General features: G+C 54.6%; 3 protein-coding genes across 3 annotated transcripts; 2 read left to right on the top strand and 1 right to left on the bottom strand.

Moving 5' to 3' along the window:
- Nucleotides 1-1,247: 1,247 nt before the first annotated feature.
- Nucleotides 1,248-8,687, top strand: N0V89_006260 (uncharacterized protein; the record flags this gene model as incomplete). Its single annotated transcript, XM_056215030.1, has 7 exons — nt 1,248-1,331; nt 1,473-2,279; nt 2,341-2,483; nt 2,561-3,189; nt 3,302-5,583; nt 5,633-6,139; nt 6,183-8,687. 7 exons carry the CDS (start codon nt 1,248-1,250, stop codon nt 8,685-8,687), a joined length of 6,957 nt encoding a protein of 2,318 aa, XP_056072297.1.
- Nucleotides 8,688-12,801: 4,114 nt separating this feature from the next.
- Nucleotides 12,802-13,368, top strand: N0V89_006259 (uncharacterized protein; the record flags this gene model as incomplete). Its single annotated transcript, XM_056215029.1, has 1 exon — nt 12,802-13,368. One exon carries the CDS (start codon nt 12,802-12,804, stop codon nt 13,366-13,368), a length of 567 nt encoding a protein of 188 aa, XP_056072296.1.
- A 1,705-nt stretch (nt 13,369-15,073) lies between these two features.
- N0V89_006258 (uncharacterized protein) lies at nt 15,074-16,792 on the bottom strand (the record flags this gene model as incomplete). The annotated part of the gene is made up of 5 exons (XM_056215028.1): nt 15,074-15,151; nt 15,259-15,523; nt 15,633-15,754; nt 15,799-16,695; nt 16,739-16,792. The coding sequence occupies 5 exons, from the start codon at nt 16,790-16,792 to the stop codon at nt 15,074-15,076; spliced, it is 1,416 nt and encodes a 471-aa protein (XP_056072295.1).
- Nucleotides 16,793-17,450: the final 658 nt, after the last annotated feature.

The raw sequence follows: 17,450 nt of genomic DNA, 5'->3' as shown, positions 1-17,450 counted from the left end.
TTATTGGGTCGTAGGCGTAATTGAGTGTCGTGAGAGGTGCTGGAGCAGACTGGCGGTGAGGACGAGGCTTGCGGTGTCGTGGCTGGTTGCTCGGTCGGGCAGCCAATTGCGGGGACTAGACGCCTACTATTTGCCCCATTGATGGATGCAGGTCGCGCTGGAGTCCGCTGGCGACATGTAGATGCGCGGCGGGAGCACCCTATGGCGCCCCAGGCGACGGGTGCAGGGGAACGACGGTCGGCTTCACGAGGTTATCCCTCATTATGCATGCATGGCGGCATTCACCCACACAGCGCATGGCAGTGCGGCAGCTAGGCCGACAAATTTTCGCTCTGACCGGGCCTCTTTAACGCGCGCCATCTCGTGGGAGCTTCTCTCCGAAGTGCGGTCCCGTCCGCTTGTTGTTTGCTGCCCTGCCTGTGACTCTGCCGTGTACGTTTACGACGTCGACGCGGGCGTCTTGTCGCGCTCCCCAGCCCCTCACTTTTCGCCGTCCGCATGTTGAATTTCGACGCGGGGCCCCCAAGCGCAGTGCGTGAAACGCCAATCGTTATCAGACGCCCCCAGATGGCCCTTTCCTTGCCTCCATTCGAGAGCACCTAAGCCTAATCTGCTCGGTGTGTGTCGCCAGGACTCACCATCCACACGCCCGCCCCAGGTGCACTCAAGGTCGAGCCCGGTGACCACTTGCAGCGACCCTGACCCTCGAGACAGCCGCTTCGAGCCCGCGCAACCGCAAACACCTGCATACACTTACATACGTGCATCCTCGCCGATCGCATCGCCTTTACTCGCTGGTGCAACTCGTGCACCGGCTGCATCACCAGAAATTCGCCTGTTGGCCCATCTGTGCCACCGTCCCTGAGCATCGCATCGCACCTTCCGCGCCCGACGTGCTTGCAACTTCCCCAGCTACCACCTCGCCCCTTCCCCGCGCAATCGCGGTTCCTCGACTCCGCTAATGTGCCCGCCTCCTCCACCGCCCTCTTCCTGTTTGCGCGCCTCCAGATACCCGGCTTCCTCGCAGCATGTCTCCTCCCGCCAGCTCACGCCGCGCCGCCGCCGCCGCTCCAAATGCGAGGCGACGGACCCGGCTGTCATCGAGGACTGGATCGGATGATAGCATGAGGAGTAGGATTTCAAGAGTTGCTGGAAAGGAAATCGTGTTTGGGACTGAATGGGGAACAAACAGCTACACTGTGAGCACATTTGGTGGGGAACCAGAAGAGAGCGCACCGTTTGCGGGGATGCTAGGGGACATATTCCAGGCGCTGGACCGACTGGAACACCGCAGCGAGGAATTGGACCGCAAGAGTAGTTACGGAATTTCGGTATGGCAGCTTTATTTGGTCGAAACCCCACTTCTTTTGGTCCCTGCATTCCCTTGTTCGTGCTGTGAAGGGCACAGCGAGCGCCCAGGTGCACCTTGTACTAAATTACCATGTATCGTTGATATGTACTAACGGGCGCAGATACACGACCTCTCGACACAGTTGGCGGCTCTTCTGCCGCCACCATCTACGCCCTCACGCGAACTCTGGCTGGAAACGCCTCAGAGCCATGAAGGGTCCCCTCCTCCGTCTTACGACGATACCATCGCGGATCTTCCACCGGACTACACCACTACAGATGCACTTGCCACAGCACAGACACCGGAGTACACACCGTTCCCATCGCTGAATGCTTCTATATGTTCTGACGTTCCCAACTGCTTGCGAATAAGCCGCAATACGTCACCATCCTCTTCTCTCTTTCTAGACGAGAAACCACTTTATGCAGATATCGATTTCGGCTTCACTGAAGATGGGGTCAAATCGCATGCAAAGAAGAAGGGCGGCAAGAAGGCCAATGCGCCGGCCTCTAAGAGCCCTTTCGATGAACCTGCGAAAGAGCCTGATCCACCCGCAGATCCTCCGCCAGATGACAACGGCGGTGGTGATCCACCAGCGGATGGCGGATCAGGCGGAGGCGATGGTGGTGGTGATGGCGGAGACGAGAAGAAAGATGATGATTGGGGCGACGGGTGGGGCGCTGCAGCTGGCAAGAAGAAAAAGAAGACCAAGAAGCAAGAGGAGGAAGAACGCAAGAAGAAGGAAGAGGAAGAAGAAGCCGAGCGCAAGAAGAAGGAGGAGGAGGATGCCGCTGCTGCGGCAGCTGCGGCCACGAATACCGGCGCTGATCTTAGCTGGGCAGATGGCAACGGAACTGCCGCACCCGAAGATGATGGATGGGGTTCATTTGCGACTGCGGGGAAGAAGAAGAAGGGCAAAAAGGGAAAGGTACGTGGTAATCTCGGTTGCTTAAATACCACGTTTCAATGCGCTAACATCATCACTACAGGCGGCCGAACCCGCTGCACCACCACCTCCAGACCCGCATGCAGCTGACCCTAATACGACCTTTGATAGTATTGATCTTGGAGACGACTCTGGTGCACCCAAGATTGACATGAACTTTGGTGACATAGGCGCAAAAGCATCTTCGTTCTTAGGCGGCAGCGGTCTTGGCAATTGGGCCAGCGGCGGTTGGGGGGGGGATCTAAGAACACAAACTCTTGGAGCTTCGACGACAAGAAAGACGAGGGCAAGGGTGACAATCCATGGGGCTCGGCTGATTCAAAGCCGAAGGGAGGTGACGGTTTTGACTTCAATTTCGACGCCTTCAACGCGGGGGGTGCGGCCGCACCACCACCAGTGGAAGAGAAGCCACCAGAAGATGATGGCTGGGGTTTCGGCTTTGGAGGCAAGGCTGACAAGAAGAGCAAGAAGAAGGGTGGCATTTCAGCGTTAGTGGAGGAATCTGTCCCTGAACCACCTCCAGCCGCACCACCCCCAGCCGATGAAGACTGGGGATCTTTCTCATTCGGCGGTGCTAAGGATAAGAAGAAGAAGGGCAAGAAGGGCGCTCTTATCGAAGAGCCTCCCGCCGCACCCGAGCCTGTCCCAGAGCCCGAGCCCGCACCAGAACCACCCAAAGAGGATGATGGCTGGGGATCATTTGCTCCCACCACAACCAAGAAGAAGAAGGGAAAGAAAGGCGTTGTTGAAGAAATTATTGAGCCGCCCAAGGTCGAGGAACCTCCACCACCTCCACCAGAGCCCGCTCCAGCACCGCCTGCTGACGATGATGGCTGGGGTTCATTTGCTCCCACTACGACCAAGAAGAAGAAGGGCAAGAAGGGGAGCGGCTGTGGTTGAAGAGCCTCCGCCACCTCCGCCCGAGCCTGAACCTGTCGCAGAGCCCGAACCTGAGCCTGTGGTCGAACCGCCGCCGCCACCTCCTGAGCCTGAGGTACCTGCAGTCGACCCTTTCGCTGGACTCAGCAAGGGTCAGAGGAAGAAGTTAGAAAAGAAACTGAAAGACGAAGCGGCTGCGAAGGCGATAGCAGATGAGGAAGAAGCTGAGCGTAAGAAGATAGAGGATGCGGAGGAAGCTGAGCGCATCAAGAAGGAAGAAGAGGAAGCCGCTGCTGCTGCCACTGCCGCAGAGGCTGAAGCAGCGACGGCAGCTCCTGTCGAGCCAGTAAAGAGCCAGGACTCATGGGGAGACTGGGGCGCGGCGACGACGGCCACAAGCAAGAAGAAGAAGGGTAAGAAGGGTAAGGAGGAACCTAAGGTCGAGGAGCCTCCGCCGCCACCGCCTGAACCCGAGCCCGAACCCGAACCAGCGCCCGTTGTTGAGGAAAAGAAGGACGATTGGGCCGATGATTGGGGCATGGCTGCAACCACGACAACGAAGAAGGGCAAGAAAAGTAAGAAGGGTGCCGTCGTACCTGAACCGCCGCCTGTAGTTGAGCCTCCACCACCTCCGGAACCAGAGCCTGTAGCCGAGCCCGAGCCCGAGCCCGAGCCTGTCGTTGAGGAACAGAAGGACGATTTGGGGGATGACTGGGGAATGGCTGCGACTACCACGACGAAGAAGAAGAAGGGCAAGAGCGAGCCTGAGGCGAAGGAGAAGAAGGAAGACTGGGGCTTGAGCTCGATCTGGGGCGGCAGCAAGAAGAAGAAGAAGGGCAAGAGCGAGCCTGAACCGCCGCCTCCTGAGCCAGAGCCTGTTGTAGAGGAGGCAGCTCAGATCCAGGAAGCGGATGGCATTGAAGAACCCCCAGCGCCGGAAGAGGATGAATGGGGAACTCCGTCATGGGGCAAGAAGACGGACAAAAACAAGAACGACCCTCTCGATGTCACCGATGAGTTCGCTTCGGGTCACATTCAAAAGCCTGACGAGGATGACCCTTGGGGTAGTGCTCAGTTCAACATTGGTAAGAAGGGGAAGAAAGGCAAGAAGGGCGCTATTGGAGGGTTTCCTTCTGTTCCCGATGCGCCTGGCGAGGTCGACCTCCTTGGTGAGCCCGAGTTGCCACCGATGAAGGAGATCGAAGCGCCCCCGCCTGAAGACAAGGTCGAAGACGATGGCTGGGGTTTCAGTACGTCCTCCAAGAAGAAGAAAAAGAAGGGCGAAGAGGACGGTGGCAAGCTTAGCAAGACGACCACCAAGGATTCAGCTTCGAAATCTGCCAAGGACACGTTCGAGGACCTCATCAATCTCGACGAACCGCCGAAGGAAGAAGAGCCGCCTGTTCCGGAGCTTCCGAAGAGCACTTGGGTCGAATACGTGCCTCCACCGCCTCCGAAGAAAGAGACCGGCACGGCGAAGAAGAAACGTCTAGCGCAAGAGAAGAAAGATAAAGAGAAGTGGGATAAGGAGCAGCAGGAGCGCATCGACCGGGAAGAAAAGGAGACAGCGGAATCCGCCGAGAAAGCCCAGGCTGAAGCCGCTGAAGCCGAGGCCGAGAAGCTTCGACTTGAAGAGGAAGAAGCAGAGAAGGCACGTATCGAAGCCGAAGAGGCAGAAAAGGCACGGATCGAGGCCGAAGAAGCGGAAAAGGCTAAGAAGGAAGCTGAGTCTAGCTCTGGCTGGGGATCATCGATCTGGGGCTCTTCGAAGAAAAAGGAGACCTCGAAGCAGAAGAAGGAGCGTGAAGCGAAGGAGAAGAAAGAGCGTGAGGCGCAGGAGAAACTTGAGCGCGAAGAGAAGGAACGCGCCGAGCAAGAGGAGCAGGAACGTATCCAACGGGAAGCCGAAGAAGCCGCAGAAGCCGAGCGAATCCGCATCGAAGCGGAAGAGGCAGAGAAGGCACGGGTTGAAGCTGAGGAGGCTGAAAAGGCTAAGAAAGAGGCAGAGGCGAGCTCTGGCTGGGGAGCATCGATCTGGGGTTCCTCCAAGAAGAAGGAGACGTCCAAGCAGAAGAGGGAGCGTGAAGCGAAGGAGAAGAAGGAGCGAGAAGAACAAGAGCGTCTTGATCGCGAGGCCAAAGAGGCAGCAGAGGCAGCCGAAGCAGCAGAGAAGGAGGCAGCAGAGCAGGCCCAGAGAGAAGCGGAGGAGGCAGAGCAGGCCCAGAGGGAAGCGGAGGAAGCTGAAGCCGCCCGATTGGCCGAAGAGAAAGCGGCTCTTGAGGCTCCACCGTCAAAGAAGGACAAGAAGAAGAAAAAGAAGGGTGTCGTTGTCGAAGAACCTGTACCTCCGCCGCCACCTCCAGCTCCTCCTGCGGTTGACGATGACCTCCTCGATCTTGTCAAAGACGTTCCTGCCGCCGACCTGCTGGCTGAACTCGACAAGGACACCCAGAAAGAGGAGTCAGGCGGTGGCTGGGGTAGCGCTTGGGGGGATTTCTCTGCGCAAGACCAAAAAGCCTGAACCGAAGCCTGAACCTAAATGGGACGATTTCGTGGACGCTGAGTCAGCTCCGCCCCCTGTCGAAGAGAACCCGCCAGAACCTCCAGTCGCTGACGAACCCGCGCCTGAACCCGTGCCTGAACCTGAACCGGAAAAGAAGTCATCAAAGCTCAAGAAATCGAAGAAGGGTGAGAAGAGTTCGTCGAAGAGCAAGTCCAGGGCAGTAGAGCCCGAGCCCGAACCCGTACCAGAGCCCGAACCTGAGCCTGTGTTCGAGGACGCTCTTGACGACACCGCACCACCGCCTCCGCCTGAGCCGCCCGTAGTCGAGGTTGAGGAGCCGACGCCCAAAAAGTCTTCCAAGTTGAAGAAGGAAAAGGGCTCCTCCAAATCCAAGTCCAAGAAAGACAAGTCTCCGCCTTTGGAGCTTCCTGAGCCGGAGCTTGTCGAAGAACCTCCCAAGGTCACTACACCTGTACCTGGGGGGCTTTCCTATGGATGATGAGATGGATCTGATCGATCTGGGCATGGCGCCGCCGCCGCCTCCAGCAGACCCTGAACCTGAACCTGAACCTGAACCTGAACCTGAAGCGGAGCCTGAGCCAGAACCCGAGCCAGTCATCGTCGAGAAGAAGTCCAAGAAGAAGAAGGACAAGAGCAGCAAAAGCAGCAAAAGCAGAGCCATTGTGCCCGAGCCGGAGCCTGAACCCGTCGTCGAGGCGCCGCCGCCACCTCCACCGGTCGAGGACTTCATGGACGATCTGCTGGACGATGAACCTGCACCGATGGACGCAGAAGCTCCGCCAGCTCCTCCCACACCCCCACCCGAGCCAGAAGTGAAGCCTGATTCCGCGAAGAAGGAGCGCGCGAAGGTTGTCCGAAAAGGTGGCTCTAATGCTTGGGGCCTGTGGACCACTGCTGGTGCCGCCGCTTCTGCCTCAAAGTCCAAGTCGTCCAAGAGACCATCTGACGACGGTACCAGCAGTGCAGCGCCCTCAAGACCCAGCATGTCCCGCTCCAAATCCGCGCGTGCTCCCTCTTCGCGCGAGAAGGACGTGGTATCCAGATCATCGGGATCAGACAAGATGAGCAAGACTCCTTCGCGCGCAAAGTCTACACGCGCTTCTACAGGTCTTGCCTCGATGTTCGGAGTGGGTCCTCCGCCATCGAGTCGCACCAAAACGCGCCGTGGTTCAGCCACACCCCGCACGATGTCTAGACGGCCATCGTTCGATCAAGATGCCGCGATGATGTCGCCTCCTCAGACAGACACAGACGCGAAGGTCGCCTCCAAGGCTGCCAAGGTAATGGGCATGAGAGGCTCGGTCAGCAGACGATCCAGTACCAGGGAAAAGGGCAAGTCTCGAGGTAAGAAGATCGCCCCCAAACGGCCGAACGTGCGTAAGCGGAGAACCCAAGCTAACTGTTTTTGGGCAGCTCCCCCGGACCCGTATGCGTTAGACGACGATCACGATATCGACATGGGGCTCGACGAGGAGGCCCCGCCTTCACCTTCACCTGTGCCCAAGTCCAAATCGCGTCGCAAATCCAAGCACGACTCCGCATCGCCTGTCGAAGAACCCTCGACAGCCCCGCCAAGCGCTGAGGACCCTGTCGACATGGATCAGATGGACGTCGAGCCAGCCCCAGCTGAACCGACCCGCCGCGAGCGACACCGTCGTGAGCGCGGCAACTCCAGCGCGCGCGACACCATCGCAGGAGCAACAGCCGGTGCAGCCGCTGCCACTGGATTGATGAGCATGTTCGGCCTCGGCAAAAAGAAGGACAAGGCTGCGCCGCCCGAAGACGACAGGCGCGAGCGCCGCAGGGCCCACGAGACAGAAGACGAGCGAAAACGCCGCAAGCGATCCTCTGCGCGCGATGGACTTAACGATGACGAGGCGAAACGGCTGCGACACGAGCGTCGCAGCGTACGTCGCTCTTCGCGCATGCCTGACGGCGACGTGGAAGGAGGTGCTGAGCTCGGTGATGGCGCCAATGGCAGCACCGATGTTGACCCTGAGCGCGAAGCCAGACGCGCCGAGCGCAGGGCGAAACGACAGGCAGAGAAGGATACGCGTCGTGCGGAGCTTGAGGAGATTGAAGGCAAGGCCGAGCGTCGCCGCGAGCGCGAACGCGACAACGAGCGCACCGTCTTCGCTGAGAAGAAGGCCAAACAGATGGCTGAGCTAGAGCGACGGAACAAGGAGGCCGAAGAACAGCTGCGCCGCATGAACGAGAAGGAGGCGCGCAAAGCTGGCCGGGAGTCACGCAAGGGCCCTGAAGACCGTGAACACCGCTCGTCTCGACGCAAAGACAAGGAACGGGAGAAATCGTCTCGCCCGGACAACGAGAGGCGCAAGACTCACATCGACGGAGAAGACCCCGAGGAACGCCGTCGCCGCCGCGAAGAACGCCGCGCTCAAAGACATAACTCAGAGTACCCTGCTACCAATGGCAACGGCGAGCCCATCACCGACTACTTCGACCAGCGCAATGCGTCTCAGCACAACTCTCGACACCGCAGCTCGCACCGCTCGCGCGAAGAAGAGAACATGCCGTACATTGCCAAGGGCGGCGACAAGACATCTTCATGGGTCGACTCGCTCTCCAATGAACCACCTCTTCCCCCTCCGCTCGCCGAAACGGTGTTCGATCCTCCGCCCACTGCTCGCGACGGCCTCGGTGACGAAGAGAGCCCTTCAGCTGACGAAGAAATTCGCATGCGCATCCGGCATCCCAAGCGGACGAGCAAGCGCGAAAAGGAAGAGCGTGAGCGTGAGAAAGAGCGCGACCGTGAACGCGAGAGGAAGAGCCACAGACGGCGTTCGCACTATGAGGGGACGAGGGACGAGGAAGAGGGCATGGAGAGAAGATCTCGCCGCGAGGAACGCAGGAAGACGTATGCGCCCGAGTATGCGGATCCGCCGGTCAGGACGTGGGATGGCGGCCGGCGGCGGATGGCGCGCAGGGGCAGGGGAAGAGGGGGTTGGTTCAAGAAGATATTCTAGGTGACGGGATCACGTAGGGGGTGGTGGCTTGTTTGGAGGTGTATGTGGTGGTGTCTTGGATGTCATGTCATGTGCGATTGATTTGGAAGCATTGCGACGGCGTTATACCCCTGCTTAATCGATATCCCCTCTCTCGTCGATCATGTTCTGGTGTGTGCGGCACTGTAATGCATCGGATGGCTGTAGTTTGGCATTGTTGGAATACGGCATGTACTAGGCGAGCCCGCGCGTGTGCTTGGATGGTAGATACCCTTTCCCTTTGCTGAGTGGATACATGTAGTTGCTCGATCTATTGCCTAAGATGTGAAGTGCCTCCGTGCCGATGAGCGATACAGGTGGCCTCTACGCACCTTTTGACAGTTTGCGGATTTGTTTAAAAATATGTATCCAGCGTTTGACGATGGTGCGTACTATCGCCAAAAATCTAGGCTCTCTTCACAAATGAATTGGAGAAATACAAGGCGTGAATACTGCATGTTTTCTCTTCTACACTCCTCTGCCTCACGTTTCAGCGGGCTGGAAATAGTAGTCGGAAGGCCCCATGCACGCCCATTTTGCCTCACTCTAAAATAACCATATACATCTTACATGGCGCATACTACACTCCCAAACCAGTCGTGCTACCTTTAATGCTTTACGGTGCGCATCATCAACATACACATTCGAGACGTACGCGGCTAGCTGCATGGCTTGAAATCTATCTGGTGTAGACTTGGTATATCTCCCACTTTTTAACTTTTGCTTTCGTTGCGGCATTTATGTCTCTTGACTTGGTTTTGTTCCATGTTGAGAACGACTAAAAACTGCCGAGAGTAAACACATGGTCTTCGCTGCGATGAAATTTGCTGTTAGGATTAAGATAACCTGGCATGCTAACTCATGAGATGCTGTAGCTTCGGAAGTAGGGCTTTTGCGGAGGGGAGGTGGTGAGTATCATCACTGGCACATATTGATTTTAAAAAGCTTAGTAGGATGGTGGGTATATAAACTACCTCGAAGCTGGTAGGGCTGTTGTTCACAGTGTCTCACTCTTTTGGGGGAAACTAAAAGCTGCAGAGAACACGTGCATGGGCGAGCTGCGGTGTGCTGTGCTGCGGGGGACTAAAACCATGCTGCTACTGCTTATGAGGTGTTGTTGTTGCCTAATTTATAGTGCGTATATGGAGGAGTGGGAGTGGAGAGTATCATCACCGAAACACATGTATGCTGAGCCAACTATAAGGCCATCAAAGGCATCTGAAGTAGGCTGAGTGGGATGGTGGGTATATAAGTAGGCTTTTTGCTGGTGGGTTTGTTGTTCTTCACAGTGTCTTACTGCTTGGGAGGAAGACTAAAACCAAGATAAGACTAACAAATGGGCTTCGCTGCGTTGGCTGGCTGCTGGGGATTAAAACTCACGCCGCTACCCCTCATGAGGCACCTCTCTTCCCGGTTGCGTGTGACGGCTGTTGAGAGGCGTTGGTGGAGAGTATCACCACCAATCCACAAATGTCGAGTTAAATGTAAGGTCCGTAGAGGCATCTAAAGTAGACTAAGTAAGGTGCTAGGTATATAAGCGGGCTTTTTTTGCAGGCAGGTCTGTTATTCTTCACACTACCTCACTCCTTGCGAGGAAGACTAAAATAGACTACATACATCTCATGGGCTTTGCTGCGTTGGCTGGCCGCTGAGGACTAAAACTACTATTACACTCCATCTATAAGGCGCTTCTTTTCGGTTGCGTGGCATGGTTGTTGCGCAGCGTTGGTGGAGAGTATCATCATAGACAATGACTGTTCCATCGAGTAGAAAAAGTAGAAGAGGCGGGGAAGATCCGGAATGCTATATAAATTCTTCGTGCTCTTGAGTTTTACCTCTTTACTCTGCTTCCTTATTGAGGAAGACAAAAACGCACCCTCCTCCATGACATGGTGTCTCGCTGCTGTGGATCCTGGCTGAGTATCGAAAACAGAAATCAAGCCTTTGTCTTGAAGCAGCGTCGGATCCGTTGCGGTGAGCTGGTGGTGGGTGGCATCACCGATGCGGGCGGATGCTGGGATGACTACGAGGTTCGAGGAGGGTAGGTCAAATTGGGTGAGGAAGGTATGTATTTCTCACATGATCTCTTCTCTACGTCTTTTGGAGACTGTTTAATTAGTAAGACTGAAAGGGAAGGATGCGAAATGCTATGAGATCTGCTGGTGCATCTCCCGTGTCAAATCCTAGATATTGTGTGTCTTCTCTCGATGAGCTTTCGCGCTCGAGGACAAAGAGTCCAAGCATGTGCAAGCTTGAGTGATCATATTCATCATCAAGCTACAACGAGAGGCAGGCATCTTACGCAAATGCTGAAAGGGCTCTGTATCAATGCGTAGTATATAAGACCTCTTCCTTGGGATACGGATTCTCCACGCGTTCTGCTTGCTTGTTAAGCAAGACTAAAATCCAAGTTCGAAAAGTATCATGTGCTTTGCTGCTGTGGCTGTCGTATTAAGGCATTCAATTGAGTATGCCGCGCGTCCATGAGACCCGGGTGTGTCGAATTTCGATGATGGCAATCTTCATCGATTATAACTCCATCCGACCATTCTGAGTATACCTTGAACTATATAAATCTGCCCTCGTGTACTAGAACTCTCTTCTTCACACTCCTCTGGTCCTCGCTTGCAATACAAAGTTTAGCGCGGGCGACAGCATGTCCTTCTCTGGCTTGCCTCTTTCTTCGGCGCGACAAATCTCAGTCCGCTTCTACTATGCGTAGCTGCGTCCCGTGTATTTTGATGTGATTTATGTCTGCTATATTTCAGATCCTGGCGGTGATGATCATCTTCAAAGTATCTCCGGGATGACTTCACCTTAAGGAGTCGGCTTTTTGGATGTGAAAATTGTAGATACCGCATACACATGTTTAGTTTAACAGACCACAAAAGAAGACCGTTCATTGCCATGTCTTTCTTGGGCTGTCTTGCATTTATCGGTGCTTTTCACAAATTTTGTGTCTACCTTACCATGAAAGAATATGTGGAAAAGCGGGGTTCTATAATCTTCATGACTATCAGCTTATAGGCCGTTGGTTGATTGGTTTTGGTAGAGCAGCTCCTCCCATACATCGAATCGCCTGACGAGAACACCGGCGCTTACCAACTCGCCATGTCTTCACTTGGACGCCCCATGAAGGCATGCCCTATCCGCCCTTTCGTGCTTCTCGATGTCAACTACAGAAGACAGCCAGATACTATCCCGCTAGCCTCGCGCCACTACCTCCGTTTTAGTGAATGTCATAAGCCGCGCTGCTCTTAATCGTTAGGTCATGCTACTTATAAAAGCGCGTCAGTCTATCAATGGCAACTCTTTTGTAGTTCGAATGCCCTATTGCTCCATCGAATGCAGTGAGAGTGCACGCTCGTCGCTCTTTCCCAACGGCATCCACCGCGACTTCCCCCAACGCGTGCGCACGTGTACCGGACGCGTCAGGATGGGAACCCAATATAAAACGGCACCGCCCGCAGCCGCCGAACCTTTTCTCCTTAAGCTGATACCAATTGTTTGAGCCCTCCGCTGGTCTACCTGCTTCGGTAGCAATAAAAAACATCATACACTATCTCAAATCTCTACTACATCCACACCTCACTCTTTCCACATCTCCACCTTACTTCATTCCACATCTTCACCCTACTCTCGACATCCACGCCTCACTTCTTCGACATCCACGCCTCGCTCCTTCGACATCCACCTCGCTCCTTCGACATCTACTCCTCGCTCTTCCGAAATCCACACCTTACTTCTTCAATATCTACTCCTCGCTCTTCCGAGTCCACACTCCAATCTTTCGACATATACGCCTTCATCTTTCGACATCTCCACCTTACTCTTTCGACATCATCACCTCGCTTCTTCAACATCTACGTCCCGCTCCTTCCACATCCACGCCTTGCCTCTTTGGCATCGACACCTCGCTCCTTCCACATCAACACCTCGCTCCTTCCACATCAACACCTCGCTCCTTCCACATCGACATCTCACTCTTCCGACCTCTTCACGCCACCTCACCCGACCTTTCCCAGCTTCGTGATTCTCAAGAGGCGTCCTCGGCATCACTCCCTTTTCACCACGCTCACACTTCCCTACAGCCAACATGTCCGACGATTTGTGCGCTTCACAAGCCAAGTACATCGAAGAACAGGAGCAAAAGATCAGGGCGCTTGAAAACACCATCGCCGAGAAGGATAACCAGCTCGCTCAGAAGGATGAGAAACGCAAGTCGACTCTTGACAATAGGGTTGGACTGCTTGAGGCGAAGTTCGAGGGCCTAGAATCGAAGCAAATAACACTCCAGGGGCAACTTGACACGGTCCGAACCGAGCGGACCATTCTACAGACAAACCGGGACATTCTCCAAGGAAAATCTGAACAGCTTGAGGTACAAGTCAAGGCCCTAGAAGCGGAGCAGGCAACACTCCAGGGGCAGCTTGGCATGGTCCGAACCGAGAGGACAATTCTACAGACCAATTGCGACACTCTCCAGGGGCAGCTTGACACAGTCCGAACCGAGAGGACGAGTCTGCAGACAAGCCACGACACTCTCCAAGACAAAGCTAAAAAGCTCGAGGATGAACTCAAGGCTGTGAAAGAGTCAAGAAACTCGCTGATAAGCAGTTACGCAGAATTGACTGGAGCGTATACTGAGCTCTTAGAATTGTAGATCTAACCTGTTATCCAATTCGGCGGTTCATTTTCTACCATCCTACTTTCAGTCCAGTCTCTCTTACTCTGTTTTGCTCGGTATAACGTTCTTCGGTCTGTACACATCGGTTCGTTCTTTTCTCGGTATGGTTTCATTTGTTTTGCATACATCACTGCGTCTTTTGCCCGTCTCGGTCTGTTCAGTCTGTCTTCTTTCATATAACAATAATCCTGTCCGAATCATTATGTTCTTTGCTCGGCTTGGTCTGTTTAGTCTATCTTCTTTCATATAGCAATGAGATCTCGTTCGAAGACCCTCCATGCAGAGTCACTCAATTCCCGTGTGCCGATGATGCTTAGTACCTCCACCAGTGTCGCCGTACGTGGATCTTGCCGCGCTTAACAAAGTGCCGCGGGAACACACTCCTCTATGCTATCCCTAGCAGAAATTAGGAGGCTTTGCTCGGTCACTATGACTCAGTACATATAACTGACCTCATCATCCACGCTCGCCTTTCTCTTCACAATCCTATAGTTGCTATCTGCAACAATAAAACTGAAGGTTTACATGTCTTATGTGCCTTGTTGCGGTCTCTATAAACTACAATGAACTTCTCTGACGGACGCTGTAACCTCATGACCATGTTGCATGTCTTTTCGGAGGGGAACTGCCGCTAAGTATCACCATCACTAAGTAGTGTTAGGAACCATTGACTCAGAGATCGTATAGGAACGCGTCCAGGCATTTGAGAAACTATAAGCCCTTCCCTTCCTACGAGACTAGTTTTCCAAGAGAGATAAAAACCCACGTTTTACTTCTACCTCCCTCCCCTTCTTTTCCACGTTCCATGCTCAGCTTGGGAAACTCTAAAACAAGTGTGTCTTCCTGAGCATGTGCTCTGTTGCTGGCACGAAAACCTGAAGGCATACCAGCGATGGCCGCCGTGCCTGCAAAGCGCACTACATTTCTCCTATGATATTACATGATGACATCCACCACCAAAGACAGATGCTGTATGCACCACCATCCCACATCACCGCATCCTCAGCTCGAGCTACGAGACTAGCGAGCTAACAGGTATATAATCCGCCTCTTTTTCGTTGTTCTCTTTACACAATCCTTCGTCTGTACCGTCGAGCACAAAACGTGCTCACCTAAGGGCAACATGTGTTTTGTGACTGGCACTAAAAAGGTACACCACAACAAACATGGGCGCTGTGCCTGGAGTGAGACGTCTAGAATTCACACGCAGAATCACTCATGTCCTTTGCCTTTCCTCAAGCCTGGGTGCACGTGTTTACGGAAATGACGATGAGCATCACCGCTTGTTCAGCTACGCTGTCCAAGGGCCTGCCTTCCCAGTACATCCACTCATAGTGTGGCAGTGATGGCAGAGGGAACATTCATGACACAAAACGAAGGTAGCACGCTGAGGAGAGATTTTTAGAGAATTTTCAGTCATGAGTTGGAAGCTGCTACCCTGTTCTGCACGCGAGCCATACACCCCGCCACAGAGTGCGTCCATCTCGTATACACGCATCCATTCTTCTCATATCCAAAGGAGACCAAAGCCCCCAACATGCACACAAACAGTAGTCATGTCTTGCCTACGCCTCGACATATTGAACATGCACAAAGGGAAACCCATGGGGCGATAACGGGATCTAACTCCTCATCCTCGCCCTCAAGCTCGAGCTTGGGCTTCGACTTCTCATCCTCCTATTCAATAACCGGCTGGGGGCTCCACAGCCCAGAAGATGAACGGGCCGCTATACTCCTCACCGGAAAGGATGTTGTTGTCCTGAAGTGTTCCCAGTCAGCAGAGCTCGATATAATGGCACACGGCCCAGCACCCATGATGCGCGATGCCGGACGCGCACGCTTGAAAGTTGTCCAGATGGCACTTACCACGTACCACCAGCGGCCCATCATGATCTTCCCGCCGGGCAAGACCACACCCTCACAGGCCCACAAGTCATTGCCTACGATGTAGTTGATGTCCTTCTCGTCATGCTTCATAAAGGTGATGCGCTGCCAGCCGGGGATGCCGCACTGGTCGGGGAGGGGGTTGAGCCAGCCTGAGGCGGCGAAGTCTTCGTGGATGTCTCTGCCCCGGCCCTCGAAGCGAATGCTGTCGTCCGGGGGGACGTCGCTCGTGAATCGCTTGCCCTGTCTACGTTGATGAAGAGCATTAGCGGACTCGAGGTCAAATCAGAAGCAGCGTGTTATGTGACACAACGGAAACAAGATACCACGACCAGTAGGGTGCTGGGTCTACATACCGAGCAGCCATCTTTTTGGCGGCGGCATCACGGTAGCGACGCGAATGGAGGCTGTTCTCAAATTTTGCCGGCCAAGTCATCGTGTCTTGCTCTTCCTTCGACAAAAAGCCCAGATAGAGATCCTAACGAGGTTAGCGAAAGCAATGCCAGTAGTGCATGTTCTAACCTGAAGGGTGCCATCCTCGACATAGTGATCGGTGTGGATCTGGTCGGCCTCGCGGTCCGAGTTGGGATTGTTCCGGAAACGGGTAAGCTTATCGTATGTCTGGTGAGCAAGTGTACCCTTCCAATGAGTTCCGATTGGGGAAACGCCTGGCTTCAAGGGTCCCTCCCATGCAGTAGGCCTCTGCGACGCAGGCAAGCCTCGCATCACGGCATAAAGGAGTCCGGCCCCTGGAGTTGTCATGTAGCATCGGAAAAAGTTCATGCAATGGTTGAACCACGCAAAGTGGAGGAATTCCTCACCGGGGCCTACAAACAGGGGGGCAAATTTGGTAGCAGCATAGACGGCTTCTCTCGCCTCATCCAGTGCGAACCAGCTTCCTGTCTGGAACGCTTGGCCCAAGAGGAAATGCGCAGCCATGAGCCTGACGGCGATGAGCATTGTGTGGACGGCTGGGCTCTCATAGGCCACCGGAGCCGGAGGCCGCCTGCCACCCAGCAGAAGCGTCGAGTTCAAGACGAACTCCCTCAGGCGTACCATGTTCAAGCAATGGGGACGGTTCCCATTGCCAGACTGGGCGCTGCCCGCAAAGGAATCATTGATCAGGCCCGCCAGGATCCTCACAATAGCCTTCTCGTTATGATTATGACCACGCACGAACTGGTACTGGGGGAACGTCTTCATGGTGACGAACCGCCTCAGCAGGCGCCAACGCTCCTTGTACTGACGGCACAGCTGCATGTTGGTTTTATTCATTGGCCTCGCGAAGTCCTCGCAGAACTTGGCTCGCCAGAAGGAGAAGTTGTCTCCATCAATCGCATTGCGAGTAGCGCGGCAGATGGCTTTGAAGCTGGCAATGTCCTTGTGATCATGAAGAAGGTGGGCGATCTCCTTGTTCAGCTGCGAAGGTCAGTGCTGTTGATGTAGTGTTGTGATAACGAACCTCGATGGGGAGCGTATTGAACGCGGTCGAATGCGAAGGTTCGGTTGGAGCCATTGTTGACAGCGAGAAACACGACGGCACGTGCTACGCAATACGACAAAAGCTGCGGCAGTCTTGACGAGAGACCGGAAGTCCGATCGCGCTGGTGTGCACCTCTGAAGCGTAACTTCCTCGAACCCTGATGCCCAGCTCTTGCGCGTCAAAAGGCGACGCTCGAGGTGAGAAGTTGCAGGTCTGGAGGGTGAGGGACGGATCAAACAACGTTGCAAGCGGCCTGTTGCCTGGTGAGACGCCCACCAGATATGGGAGCAAACGGAGGTCGGGAAGTGAAGGCAGGGCGAGACGCTGCATTTTCGTGCCCACCCCACTTCCTTTGCGTACCTCTACGTTCTATCGTCAAAGAGTAGGCTTCCAAGAGCATTTTGTGCGTGCTTTAAACACTGTATTGTAGGTGGAGGGACAGCTGTGGGTGCAGACGGCTGGCAGGGACAGTGGGAAGGTAGACCACGTGGTGGCCAGTGGTCCAGTACTTGCCCACCTTCAGAGACCACAAAAGCCGTACCGAATCATTTGGTGTAAGCCAATACGAACCCGTAGATGCTGGTTGCAATTGTCCATCTCCAAAGCCCGCAATATCTCTTGAGGGTGAACGTGCTAAGAATTCCGACGGTAAGCGCGCCATAATTTGTACTCGTATGCCCGTGAACGATCA

Source organism: Didymosphaeria variabile (genome assembly GCF_027946475.1).
Source record: "Didymosphaeria variabile strain IMI 356815 chromosome Unknown scaffold_4, whole genome shotgun sequence".
NCBI lineage: Eukaryota > Fungi > Ascomycota > Dothideomycetes > Pleosporales > Didymosphaeriaceae > Didymosphaeria > Didymosphaeria variabile.
This window is presented reverse-complemented; position numbering and strand designations above follow the sequence as displayed.